The following is a 14,840-nucleotide window of genomic DNA, read 5'->3' as shown; positions in this document are numbered from 1 at the left end:
GAGTTAATTTATTAAAATGCATTAGATTCATTATGTTTATTCATTTATTAACTTTATTTACTAATGTTGATAATTAAAAACTGTAATAGTATCTCAGTGATACTAAAATAACACCACTTTATTGCAGGCATCACTCTTATGTAATTGACCCAAATATACTGTATGTATTAAGAAAATCCAGCCCTATATCTGCCACAAACTAAAATAATGACAACAATAGTTTCCCTTTATCTTACACAGATTCTGGCTGCCAACAGCTGTTTTTCAACATATGCAAGTTCAGCATTTGCCAGATTTTGATGCTCTACTGTCAATCCCACAATCCCCTGAGCAAGCCTGTCGTTCCCATACAGAATTAATTGGAAACACATGCTCATGCTACACCCACCTCACACCAATGAACATGTAGGGTTAGCTAACCTCATCACTTCCTACTGAGAATGTCCATGTATCAATCCCCTTAATGGGCTACAAGACTCAGCAGTCGTCGTCCTCAGCCAACCACAGGAATGCTGACATGCCCTTATTCATCAGTCTGAGCCGACTGCTGCTGCTAATGACCGAGTGAGAGCAAGACACCGTCCCACCGGTTTATCTAAGCTTTGAGATCAAGGAAAATAAATGTACAAACACACAAACTCTGTTCCAAAACCTTGATCTGAAGCGACCGATTTGAACACCACACAAATACTGTTCCTCACTGGAAAGACTCAGCTAACATTCACAGTTGATACCAAGGTATCAAGGGTCAGGTGTTAGCATGTTGCTAAGCTAAAAATTCTACATTTTGCTGAACCTGCATAGGCAAAAAGGTCCAATTTCTATTGTTAATAGTGTAACAATGTATGAAGCACAGCTCACAGTCGCTTTCAAACCAAGTTGCTTTCTGTTGGTCAACGTGTATCCAACTTGAACTTTTTGCAAAATCTGTGTGGGAAAATATTTTGCACTTTTCCAGATGGTGTGGACCTCTATTGAAATAAATTGATTTTGCATGCAAAAATGACCAGAACGGTGATAAATGTGACTCAACCTTAACAGAGATTTTTCCAACCATGTGGTACTTGGAAAGACAACAGAATGCATGCAGGTAAGGCATTCAATCACAATAACAGTCAATATGTCTCAAATTGCATAAACATTTAGAATTCTGCATTAATAAAACTCTGCAAACATTTAATCTTACAATGTTTTTGCCATTGGCTGTTACATCAGCCTCTTTATAGGTCTTGTACAACTGATACCTGATACTGAACTGGGTGACAGTACACACTTGTCGAGCTTGGGTGATATTTCAATCTCACTTTTGTTAAACGTCCCTTCTGGATTTTCTTTTCCAAATAAATTTGCCGTTAGGTCTTTCTTGTGGAAAGTTTCTGCATGACTGCCCCCACAACTGTCAAAACTTCTCATTAAGTCTCATTAAAGTCTGAGAGTCAGTTTTACACCCACAGTACCAAATGAGTTTAGTTAAAAAAAATTAATTGCAGGAATAATGACCCCTCTAGCAATATTAATGATAATGCTAAATGTTACCCATTATAATATGAACTACCAGGAACATTTCTTTGGTGTTAATAACAGGATACACTTGGGAAACACTGCTCTAATATGTAACCCAATATGTCAGCTGCTTCTTTTTTTAAACATCAGTTTGGAAAAGAATTCTCATCTGGAGTGCATCAGTAATGCCTAGAATGCTGTCTAGGTAGGCAGCTCTCTAGAGTTTGTAACAGACTCCAACACTTATGTATCTATGCAAGGCATACCAGTGGTAACAATGCCAAATGGATCATTTGTACCTCCTTGAAAATCTAGCAAAAGGAAACCTCAGGGTCATGGTGCTTGTTCCATCCACTTCCTCTTGATTTAACCCATGGAAGGGGGAAGGAAGGATGAGGAAGAGGAAACGTGGTAGCAAAGCCATCGTCCTTCACTGTTAGCCTATCTATCATTGATCCACTCAAACTCCCCCCTTTGGTTTGCCCATAGGGTCTCAGGAAATCAAGACTCAAGGCCAGAGAAAGAGTCTGTGACAGACAGTTAATGCAGCAAACACACACTGAGCTTTAATGGTCACTTTAGCTTCTTTAGTGTTGAACAGACTGAAAAGACAAAAAACAGGCGTTTTATCAAAGTGTGGTAACAGGAAGGAACAAAGAGAGACTGTTAAAGAGGGAGTGAGAGAGACACTCCTGGACAATCAATGATGCGATGTTAAACAAGAGCTGAATAGATTCTCTTGATGTTCTTGCCATGTAAAAATACACCAAGTAAACATTTTGCTCAAACAGTGCTGAGGGCCTGTAGCTGTGACGCATTATTAAGATATGATTCAAGTTGCACTTAAATCACTAAAAATAAACTTAAGACTTGATTAAGACTTGTTAGCAAGATTTGACCTGGATTAGAAATTACAGACTCGGAGAACAGTGAGCTTGTTGTGATTAATGAATGAACTAGTAGTGGATGATACTGACTTTTTTGATGGTAATAATTTATTAGACAGAACTTAATTTATTCATTAATTTATTAGACATAACTGTTAAACAGAGACAGTCTACTAATGAAGGAGAACAGGAGATCTGACGCTCAGTAGCTGACATTCTGTTCAAATAAAAGTCTGACACATTAGCCGATGCTAATAATGAAAATGTAAAAAATAGCAAATATCTGGCGATATATCAGCTCTGGTGATATATATTGGTCTACTATCACTACTACAATTACGACTACTACTACTAATAATAATAACAATAATAACTATCACAATGATGATTATTATTACTTTCATATCTCCTGACAACTAGGTGGCGCTGTGCTGAAACTGTGCAGGTGCCCCAGGGGTAACACTTTACAATAAGGTCTCATTTGATAACATTAGTTAACACATAAACTAACAATGAAAGATATATGTTTTACAGCATTTATTAATCTTTGTTATTGCTAGTTAATAAAAACCTTCATGTTTATGTTAGTTCACAATACATTAATGTTAACAGATACAACTTTAAATTTTAATAATGTATTAGTAAGTTTTGAACTTAATATTGACTAAGATTAATAAATGTTTTATAAATATTGTTAATGTTAACTAACATTGTTAATTAATGTTAACAAAAGAAACCTTATTGTAAAGTGTTACCCCCTCAGGTCATGGTTGTTATTACACACACCAAATTTGGTTTGAATATGCTAAAATGTTGCGTAAATATAGCCTCACATCCTTTTTGGCATGCTCGTTGTCAAAAGTGTTATTCGAGAATGGTTTGACTAATCAATGTCAATTCCATAACTTTTCGTCAGCATGGTCTGAAAATGATTTTGGTGATAAGACAAACTGTCTAGGACAAGTTTGAAAAAAAGTAGGTTTGTTGGATAATTCAAAATTGTGAAAAATCTTGACCCATTAAATTTAAGTATGCATTTGACTCGGCATGAGCTAAGGAATCGGAGGAAAAAGAACATATGGTTCAAATGCAATTAGCATAAAAATTAGTGCAACTCTGAGCTGTTGGTGGCATTAGAGGGCTTGAATTAGAGACTTCAAACTCACTATGGTTAATGTTGAGACTGTCCTCTATCTGTGTCCCAAAGCAACAGCAGAAAAAGAAGACACATGAGGAGGAAAAGAAGACTACTAATGGATACAAAAGGTGCCTTCCCACTTTTGGTTCTTGGCCCCTAATGAACTATTAACATAAGGAATTTGAGACTTCACTTGGACCCTGCGTCAGAGACACGTCTGGTGCCTGGACACCTGTGTACCAAACACATCACAAAGGAGCCATATCAATGAACTGCATAATTCACAGACAATTTTTAACATCACAGGCACATTTACACACACTCAATGTGCGCACACCCACAGGTGAATAATATAGGGAATGTGGACAATAAACTGCATGTGGACAAAAAGCCAAGTGCACTACAGGTCATGATATTTTACTACTCAGAGAGAGAAAGGAGGATTATTCCAATGTTCTGGATATGGTCAATTCAGCAGATCTTCCATCTAAAAATGTTTTGGGTCCATTTAAACAAATATTTTATTTGGTCTGTACTCTCAAAACAACCTTTCCTACAGCTACTGCATTATTTTATCCAACATTTATACTGGATGATCTCATCTCCGTAATGCATTATGGCACGTAAGGAATCATACATTGCTTTATTAAACATAAAAAATGAGGAAATTGTGTACTTTCCCCACACAAACAACAAATTCATCTGTATCACTGTGCAAGAAAATTCCAGTGGTCTTCTTTGCCTGAGGGCATTTCCATTTCTATCCGACAAAGATGTACATTCAACTCAGACTAATTTCATTAACCACCAGCAAGAAGTATAGTGCGGTCATTCACACACAAACTAGAAAATAAGAAATATTGTATTACCCTGAGTCTTATTACTGTCTGTTTATAATTGACACAGTATTAGATATTATACAAAACACAATCCAACTACATAAGTAAGTGCAGTTGGGCTGGTATTAGCTGCAGCAGGTCTGTAAGCACTGCAAAAGCCTGGATAAACAGAGCCGAGAACCGACCGGCATGCTGGGGACCCTTCAGGGAAAAGGAGGATTTAATGCGAGGGAGTGTAGGCAAGCTGCACTGGTCAGACATGAACTCACTGAGACATACGGCCAGATAGGTATCTGCTCGTCCTGAGCCGGTGAGGTCATAGTGATGCCAGAACAAGTCAATATGCATTGCGAATGAAAAACTAAAACAAAGAATTCACAATATTGTGTTCCAACAGTAAACTCATAATGCTATTTCAAGAGATAAGGTTCTTGGGCAGGGATAGTATTCATATGTTTTTATTGAATGCTGATTATATGTATAAATTAATATTTAAAATGTTTAAATATTTGGTTTAACTTTGCCAAACAACAACTAAAAATTTAATTTTTGTTGTCCAAAATTAGATGTTATTTATAGTATTAGTCTGAGTAAATTTGCCCAAAAAGAAGAAATGTGACGTGACAAAAAAAAGTATTAACTTTAAATGATATTTAAACAGACAAGATATAAAATACTATGATTAAAAAAAAAAAAGTAAAGTAAATTGTGAAGCCAGCTGCACTGATCTATTCATGTTCTTGTCCCACTGGATTTCTCACAAGAACTTTACTCACTAAATATGTGTACATGTGATTGTGAATATATTCGGAGAGTTGTGAAAAATGCAAGCTGCTCTGCAAAGGCAATTTATTCAGAGACAATAAGCAATAAGGGTGGAGCATGCAAAGAAGCAAATTCTGTCATCAGATGGGTTCACATTATTTAGGATGAACTGATAAAACCAACTGCAAACCATTAGGGATGCACCGATACCACTTTTTCCAGTACTCGCCCGATACCGATACTTTTATTTTTGGTACTTGCCGATACCGAGTACCAATACCGATATTTTTATTGCATTTGTAAATTTTTTAAATATTGGGTACAGAAACCAAAAGGGTATGTATAATGTTAGTTGGTTAACTTCATTTATCAAATAGATACAGTCAAACCAAAATTTATTCAGACACCTTCAACATTTCTCACATTATCACAGTTTATTCGCTATAGTTTAGAAAATGGTAATAAAATATGACAAGAACTCAAGAGTTAAACTGTGTCAGAACAAATTCATCTTGATAATGTTAGATAATTTTGATAGAAAGGTATGTAATAGATTACAATCAACCAAAAATAATTCAGACAACTGTTAGTATGACAGTATTTACACAACTGTGAATACTTTGTCGGGCAACCCTTAGCCTTAATGACAGCCTGTAGTCTCCTGGGCGCATTGTTTTACTTACTTGTTTTTGACATATCCGACCGAACTACAAACTTTCCAGTGATGTCTGTGAGAAAGATATATTCACTCGACAAGCTCGGGCATCTGCGCCGCCGCACGCTCAATCCACTCAGCGCGCTTTGTTTATCAGCTCGCGCACATCAGCTATACAGGCGTTAATACTGAATGTTTAACATTATATTCATTGCATACATATACTTCATAGTAGACATCCTTAACTCCATCCTGCTGTCTGTTGTTCTGTTGTCAGATTGCCATTACAAGAGCACCTGAGTTTGGAAAATCTTTCACATCAACCAAACAAACTCATGTCCAAAACACAAACTGCAGTGAAAGCACGGTAAAAGCTTGGTTGGGCTTTTGTATAAAGCTAAGCAGATCCTCTGTAATGCCGATTCGCTGGCGCTGATAATCAAATCTTGTGAATACACTCAAAAGCACATGACTCAGGCCCATGGATGCTTTTATTGGGTGTGGATCAAAGGCCCAGTTCTGATGGGGGAAAAATAATCTTGCAAGAGAGAGCTCATGTCATTGTGCTCTATATCTCCCGCATGTTTTAAAATTATTCTTTCATTTGGGAAGCACTCTACCACCTTTCAGCAGTGAGCAGGTTTTGAATCAAACAGTAAAGTGTGTGTGCGTGTGTGTGTGTGTGATGGTGAGATGTCTTTGTAGTACATCCTGTACATGCATTAAGAGAGAGCAGCAGATGGTAGAGGAAGGTGTGGGATAGAATCATACCACCATTATGCTCATACCCACCATCACCCACAGCACATCCCAAACTCACCCCATAGCCTTCTCTCTCGTTTATCCCTAATTCTGCTCCACTGTCAACATCCTTCTGATTGATGGATCTGCCAGTAGTGGACAGGGCTGGGTAATACAGCTTTCTTGATATTTGAGATAAATAAATAAATAAATATTGAACTTTCATTAAATAAACAAGGAAACTTATTTTGAATAATTTATAATAGGCATATTTTCCACATGAATAAAGACAGACAGACAGCCAGACAGACAGACAGACAGACAGACAGACAGACAGACAGACAGACAGACAGACAGACAGACAGACAGACAGACAGACAGACAGACAGACAGACAGACAGACAGACAGACAGACAGACAGACAGACAGACAGACAGACAGACAGACAGACAGACAGACAGACAGACAGACAGACAGACAGACAGACAGACAGACAGACAGACAGACAGACAGACAGACAGACAGACACATAGATAGATAGATAGATAGATAGATAGATAGATAGATAGATAGATAGATAGATAGATAGATAGACAGGCAGACCACTACTGCTGGCTTAGCAAGATGATCCCATTCAAACAATAAAAAAACAGAAAAACAGTATAGAAAAATCATTTTTGAGAAACCATCACTCTCATGCTTGTGATACATTTGTGAACGTGAAATAAATTCAATGAATTAAGCAACGAATTAAAAGAAACACAATATTTAAAATGTTGCGTAAATTGTGCATCTCTTTTTTTTGTACCTTGTTTTTGCTGATACGGTATAAAAATTGCTTTATTACAGATTTAAGTTACTTGTGATTATATGCTAAACAGTCAACATAGTAGTAGTGCATAATATGCACCATTTGGCAATCACTCTCTGGCTTTTACTAGACAAAGCCATCAGTATAGACTTCATTTCACCAAATGGAGCACATACCCTGATCATAATCAGGTTTGTGCATCAACAAATAACCAGTGCCTTTCATCAGGCCCAATTACCTCTTCACTAGGAGCCGAATGCATTTCCCCTTTTAATATGATGTCTCCAAGAGCCACTCGTGCGGTTACGAGAGACTCATGCGGCATACGATAAACCTCTCGGCTTACGGCACACACACTAAAGTGCACTTTTTACCCCACGCATGCATATGGAAAGGACCGTTCACCTTGCAGACCGCAGCATCATTAAAGTCAACACAGGAGTAAAAGCACAGACACTCACGTAACCTCTTAAACAAAGAGACGTCTCTACGATCGCTATGATGGAAGGGAGAAAGGCTAAGAGTAAAGTCTGTACATGAGTAAATGGATTCTGTTTAAGTGACGATGAAAGCAAAGCATTGAGACGAGGACGATGTAAAAGACTAAGGGGTCTGGATTGACGTTCGTAACCTTGTCGCTCAGGAAGCGGCTTTATTTACTCGTAAAGAGGCCGAGACTGGAAACCAGGCCTTTTGGGCCGAGAGACTTCAGAGGGCTGGTGATACCAACATCAAAGGTTTATTGAGGAAGTAATGCAGGTAGTAACAAGGAGGTCTGGATATGAGATTAAGTAGCGCAGAGGCCAGCGTCCCGGCTGGGTTCGACTTCCTCGGTTTGTGTAGGACGAGCAAGAGAGGGGAATGCTGTCAGAACAGCATTATCGCACGCGCTAACCGCTCGTCTTCACAGCTGGAGTTCTGGGAGAGATAAGGCTTTGTCAAGGCCCTTATTACCCAGCCTGGTGCCATTGTTAGCGGGCTGTTTTGAAGTACACAAAGCCGCCTGCCTGAAGGGGCGCGAGGGTCTTTTGTTACAAGCTCCGCACTCCATTTTTAATCTGCCTCTGTTGTGCAAAAACACTACAAACTGAACAGGAAATGAGTCCTCATTCTTTCTCCTTTGTTCATGGAGTCATATCTAATATCACTATTACTATTTCAGCCTGCTGGAGCAGCAGACAGAGCTCTATATCCCCCACTGGGCGGATGTGTAAGGGGTGCGTGAGGTCCTCGGTGTGTGGCTTTTGAAGAGAGACGAAAGGTTGTAAGAGTCTTTGAGCAACGGCTCACCTGGCAGGTAGAAATACTTCAGGTACTATAGCGTCAAACCCACCTGCAGATTTTCCTTTCCCCTCGTCACATGGGCCGAACTACCACCGCATGTGTCTTCAGTGAGACATCACTGCACAGTACTGTAAGTCTTCATCTCTATCAGGCGACCTCCTTCTGTCCATCCATTCACATAGTATCATCTCTATCAAACTCTTCTACCTTCTGACTGTCTGAAGCCTGTCCTTTATCTGTAGACTGATATGACTAGTGCTTGATGGATTTTTTATTGGCAGATGAGGATATCTAGTGAGCAGGGTAGCCAATAAAATGGAAATAGACACTACTGTTTGAAAGCTTTGAAAGAAATGCATCATTTTATTCAGCAAGGATACATTAAATTGATCAAAATGGACAGTTAAGACATTTAGAATGTTACAAAAGATATGTATTTCAAATAAACATGGTTCTTTTGAACTTTCTATTCATCAAACATTAAGCAGCACAACGGTTAGCAACATTGATAATAATAAGAAATGTTTATTGAGCAGCAAATCAGCATATTAGACTGATTTCTGAAGGATCATGTGACACTGAAGACTAGTGTAACGCTGCCCCTGAAAACTCAGCGTTGCCATCACAGGAATAAATTGCATTTTTAATGTATTCAAATAGAAAACAGCTTTTTTTAAATTGTAATATTATTTCACAATTAGCTTTAACTATATTTTTGATTAAATTAATGCAGCTATTATTTCAAAAACTACCAACCCATAAAAAAAAATCTTACCAATCCAATCTTTTTAATGGTAATATACATTTATATTAATTTCCATGATTACATAACTTGATGAAAGCAACATTTAAAAAAGACTCAAAAATTCAGCTTGCATTAGCAGCCACCAGCATTTGCTAATAAACATAGAATTGTTTTGCTATGCTCAATAATTTCTTCTACCAACCTTACATTTTTTAGTTTTTCCTTGCATTTTGCATTGTTTCTGCTCATATTGGTCTCTTATTCCTCTCTTTGCAGCTTTGTTTCTAAGATTGACAATGACGGCTTTCTCTACCTTCTGTCACCATCTTTTTCTACTCTCAGCCCTTTCCTTGCCTCTATCTACCTTTTTTTTTCTCTGTCTCATCATCCGTCACTCCACTATCAGCATTTCTATCTCCTTGGCCCGTTTTTTACATTTCAATCACTCACTCTTTCAGCTTTTGCTCTTAAAATGTATCTACAGTCATCTTTCACTGTCTGTGAGCTCTTCTTCCCATACATTAATCTCCCTGACTACCATATCTCAGTCCAGACAGTCCAGTCACACACACAGACGTCGATCCATCAGTCACTGAGTCAAGCAAACAGTTTAGAAATTCAAAGCTCAATTCATGTCATCTGAAAAGTCCAGGTATTGCTCGCTAACCAAATAAAATCATTACTGTCACCGCACGTAATGTGCACAATTTTGTGCGTTTGTAGATTTTGCATGTTTATTTCAATCCACTGAAGGGTTTTAATCTCCTGCGGACACACGCAGAACTAGTGGTTTGTGGGTAATGAGTCGCAGTCATGCTTCAGACCACTGCGTACTAACTAATCAGTGGCAACGATGCAGTTCAACACAGCATGCATGAGAGCCGTAATTGAACAGTGAGAGGCCTAATTCACCAGAGAATTTACTAGAACAATGTGTGAACAAGTGTGAAGTGGCCTTAATATGGTGAAAATAGACATTTATTCTCATCATTTACCATACCACAAAGGGAAATGTGGAAATTATGTATGAGGAAATTATGTGAAATATGCCCACAAAGTAATAAATAACATTTGGACTGATGGAGTGCAATTACATTAGAAATTATAATTGCTAAAAAGTAGGGCTTGGCAATTTTTTCCGATTTTATTGATTAATTTGAATTTAATGTTTTACCATATTTGATTTTGTAAAAACTGAGGAATCACAATTTTGAATAGAAATATTACCAAATGTTAGAATTAGACATTTTGACAATATGCCAATGATAACAGTAAATAGAAAAAAATTATCCAACCGCATGTCGGCGCACGTGATTACTGTGAAGGACCATAAGTAGAATATATCGCTAGGTGCCATTCACACAGAATGTGCTTTTGTGTTGACAAAGATGCGACGCAGGCAGTGGAATAGGAAAAAATGCAAAATGGGAGTTGAACTTCTTTTAGAAGAGACACAAGCACAAAAGTCAGAAAAGTTGGATTTCTGAAGGATCATGTGACATTGAAGACTGGAGTAATGATGCTGCAAATTCAGCTGTCATCACAGGAATAAATGATATTTTAAAATATATTCAAATAGAAAACAGTTATTTCAATGAATAATAACATTTTACAATATTTGTTTTTACTGTATTTTTGTAAATGCAGCCTTGCTGAACATGAAATGCTTCTTTAAAACCCAAAACCTATATTAAAATACATTAAACAATACATTAGAATGTTATGTATTATGCATTAATTTTGCTGTATATGGCGTGCAAGTCCAAAGACAAAAAGGTAATGGTTTGCTGGACGCCAACTGTTGTGTCCTAAATTCCTCTCATGCTGCTGTGAATTTATCTAAATAAATACATGAAGGATGTTGACAATGGAGCCTGTAGCTCATTTCCTGCTAGGGGTCAAAGTTTGAGTGGCATTGCTATAGTAATAGTCAAGTGAACGCGGTTCTCAGCATTTGGTTATTTACAGAAAGCGCTGATTGGGGTAGATTTTGGATGACTACAGAGTGACAGGCACTTCGCTGAGGGAGATACAGGAAGAGCCAACACACAGCTGCACAGTCGTAGTCCCTGACTTCACACAGCCCCGCATGCTCCAGCACTTCCTGTAGGAGCGCCCCGACCTCCTGCGCTACTTCCTGCCCAGCACTGAATCAACAAGCAGGGATAAGAACAGGAAGTCAGACTACAAGGTGGGCAGAAGGGTGTGTGCAGAGAGGCCAACGCTCCGGTGGCTGGGTGTGTGGGTCGCCAGGTTTATCAGGAAAAATATCAAAAGGACAAAAACAAAGGGAGGGAAAGTCGAGGGGAGAAAGAGTGACAGGTGAAGACGTCTGAACATCCTAACAGACAAAAGCTAGCATACTTACACGTCCCACAGGGGTTGAGACAAAGGCAGGAAGCTCAGGACTTCCCGTCCTCAAGGTTTGAGGAACTACAGCGTGACTATGACCTTCCAAGGCAAAGACAGCAAACAGAGGCCCGTTGGGCATTGGAGAGAGACATGACAGTGCAGAGGCATCACTGAGACACATGATATCACTGTAGATGACCCAAATAACATGCCATTACATTTCCTGTTGGTCTGAAGCACAGGAAGTGCCCTGCTGAAGAAACCCTGCCATATACAGACCTTACAGTCTTTCTGTGCAGTCTGCTTATTGTTTTAAAGCTATGTGGGGTGGTTTGATTTGGTGATTAGATATATGAGATGGTAACTGAAGGGCAATAGGTTGACCCTGCAAAGATGATGCATTGTGCTCTTGAATGAGACACTTAAAGGGACAGTTCACCCAAAAACAAAAATTCTGTCATCGTTTACTCGCCCTCATGTTGTACCAAATCCACAAGAATTTTGTTCATCTTTGGGACCCTAATAAAGATTTTTTAAATTTTCGCTCATCACTTTTGTCCATCCATTGAAAGACCACACAACCAAAATGTTCAAGCTTCAAAAATGTAAACACATCCAAAAAGTAACCCATATGAAATGGTTTAATCCAAGTCTTCTGAAGAGACATGATTGTTTTATATCATGAATAGAATTAATTTAGGCTTCTATTTGAATTCAACATTGATCAACACACACATATACTGTATACATCAAATATGGTAAACACCGAAGTGCAACTAAACTTGCTTGACACATGAGAACAAATAAGGTCTGTTAAAAATGGGTTCATTTGTGAACTGAAGATAAACTAAAATCTTACAGGTTTGGAATGAAATGAGGGTGAGTATAAGATGACATAATTTGACTTACATTTTTTTCTTTTCAATTCCATATTTTTCCAGCAGTCCCTGTAGAAAGTGTCAAAATAAAGTGTTTGCTAAATACTACTAATGTTGGGAAAGTTTGAGATGAACACAAACCATGTAAATGATCCCAAGAAAAATAATGTGAAAAAAGGTGTACACAGGAATTGGATGGTCTAATTTAAAGGGTTAGTTCACCCAAAAATGGCTAAAACTCCTGCTAGTTTGCACTACAACACCTATTTTAAACCACAGCGTCATGGGACTTTGAAGTCTAAATTAAACCTATAAGGCTGTAAAAACTGTAAAATTGTAAAATATTATTATAATTTAAAAATAACTGTTAAAATAACTGTTCACAAGCAACCCAAACCGAATAGGGGGTATGTTTTGTATATATTTACATAATCATGCAGACAATTCATGCAGTGGGAAGGAAGAAAAGACCAAGAGAAGAAGAGACTTTAAGAAAGGTTTATTTGCAGCAGATAGGAGGTAAATGTATAAGACATGGTGTTTGCCATGGGACTAAAGACTGAATTAGATGCATTGTAGTTAGACAGAGAAGACTCTTACCAGTTCACGTGGAAGGAACATGTCTTCCTGTCTGGCTGCAACCAGACACACACTGTCCCCCTGCTTAGTACTGCGTAACATAGCCACAAGTTCCTCCTGAGAACGGCCGGTGATGTCCACACCATTCACCTGAACACACACATGCACTCGGTTCCAATGGATTTCATATGCACCTTCACACTAATGTGAAATGAAAATGATTGGACTATTCTAGAACTACTCCATCTTACTCCAGAAATAGACTCACTTCTAGGATCCTGTCACCTGACTGCAGACGGCCATCTTTGACAGCAGCTCCTCTGGGTAGGATGTTTTTGACAAGGATGGGACCAGGCCCGTGCACAGAAGAATCTCTGGTCACAACAGTGAAGCCCAGACCTTCGGGACCTATGTGGACATTGAGAAAGATCGGGATTAAAGTGATTGATGGACAACCTAAACCTAATTTGTCAGCAATACTGCAATAATTCATCTGTGAAGCCTATTCCCAGTCAGCACACTGTAAAAATATCACCAATTTGTCTGCAAAAGAGGCTATCATTTAGAAAGTTGTATTTGAAGTGTCATATGGGTGTATAAACACCTCATAACATGTCATATCTTTAAAAGAAATCCAGTTCAATAAATAAAATATTGGATGTCAAATGTTTGAGGTCAGTAAGATTGTTTTTTGAAAGTTTTATTCAACAAGGATTGATTAAATTGATTAAAGGTGGCAGTAAAACAACTGTACTGTTACAAATACATCCTGAAAAAATTGCATCACGGTTTCCACAAAAATAATAAACAATGAAAAGACTAAGAAATGTTTCTTAAGCAGCAAATCAGCATATTAGAATGATTTCTGAAGGATCATGTGACACTGAAGACTGGAGTCAAATGGCTGCTGAAAATTCAGCTTTGCATCACAAGAATAAATTACATTTCAAAATACATTAAAATAGAAAACAGTTATTGAAATTTCACAATAGTACTGTTTAATCTGTGTTTTAATGAAATAGATGCATCCTTGGGGTGAATTAGACTTCTTTCAAAAACATAAAAAATCTTATCAGCCTCAAACTCTTGAATGCTACAGTAGGTGTATTAAACCATAGCAAATAAGATGCATTAAAATTGTTGAATTAAATGAACATCTATTTGACAGTATTTACTTGAAACGGACTAAAATATTTTAATATTAGTAGTCTGCATACACATCAAATAGATATTTTGGCGACATATTTGTGCTATCAGGTTTCCGTTTTTCTTTTCTGTTAATATTCCAAAAGAATCAATCATTCAGATTTTAAAACAAAGTGCTGCAAAAAAATTTATTTGGAGATCTCGACAAAGATCTAAAATCTGTAATGCCTCAAACTTCGAAAAAATGATGGAAAAAAACAGAAGAGAGACATTAGCCTGTCTCTATAAAGCTCCTCATATACACTATACTGTACACAGGGGTGGGCCTGTCTGAGGCCTGTCAGGGACAGTCGGGCTGATAAAGGCCATCCTTGTGCGAGACTGAGATTAGAGCCGCATGGGTCCGTGTACTTGGCGGCCAACGGATTTTCCTTTTGAAATTAGAAAACCGAAATCGGGAATCGACCATTCACTCGTTTTTTGTTTTAATATTGAAAGTAGAAAAATGAGGAGAAAG

General features: G+C 37.9%; 1 protein-coding gene across 6 annotated transcripts in view; it reads right to left on the bottom strand.

The window, feature by feature from the left end:
* Nucleotides 1-14,840, bottom strand: part of pard3bb (par-3 family cell polarity regulator beta b) — a 336,571-nt gene that overhangs the window by 171,201 nt on the left and 150,530 nt on the right. For all 6 annotated transcript variants that reach the window (XM_016486505.1, XM_016486504.1, XM_016486507.1 and 3 more), the window contains 2 exons: nucleotides 13,446-13,585; nucleotides 13,199-13,327 (listed from right to left, as the gene is read on the bottom strand). In XM_016486505.1, the coding sequence (XP_016341991.1) occupies nucleotides 13,199-13,327; nucleotides 13,446-13,585 (269 nt within the window). The remainder of the gene's footprint in view (nucleotides 1-13,198; nucleotides 13,328-13,445; nucleotides 13,586-14,840) is intronic.

The sequence above is a fragment of the Sinocyclocheilus anshuiensis genome, unplaced genomic scaffold (assembly GCF_001515605.1).
Source record: "Sinocyclocheilus anshuiensis isolate Anshui unplaced genomic scaffold, SAMN03320099.WGS_v1.1 scaffold9, whole genome shotgun sequence".
Taxonomy (NCBI): Eukaryota; Metazoa; Chordata; class Actinopteri; order Cypriniformes; family Cyprinidae; genus Sinocyclocheilus; species Sinocyclocheilus anshuiensis.
Note: the sequence above shows the minus strand (reverse complement) of the source record. Positions and strands in the feature narration are given on the sequence as shown.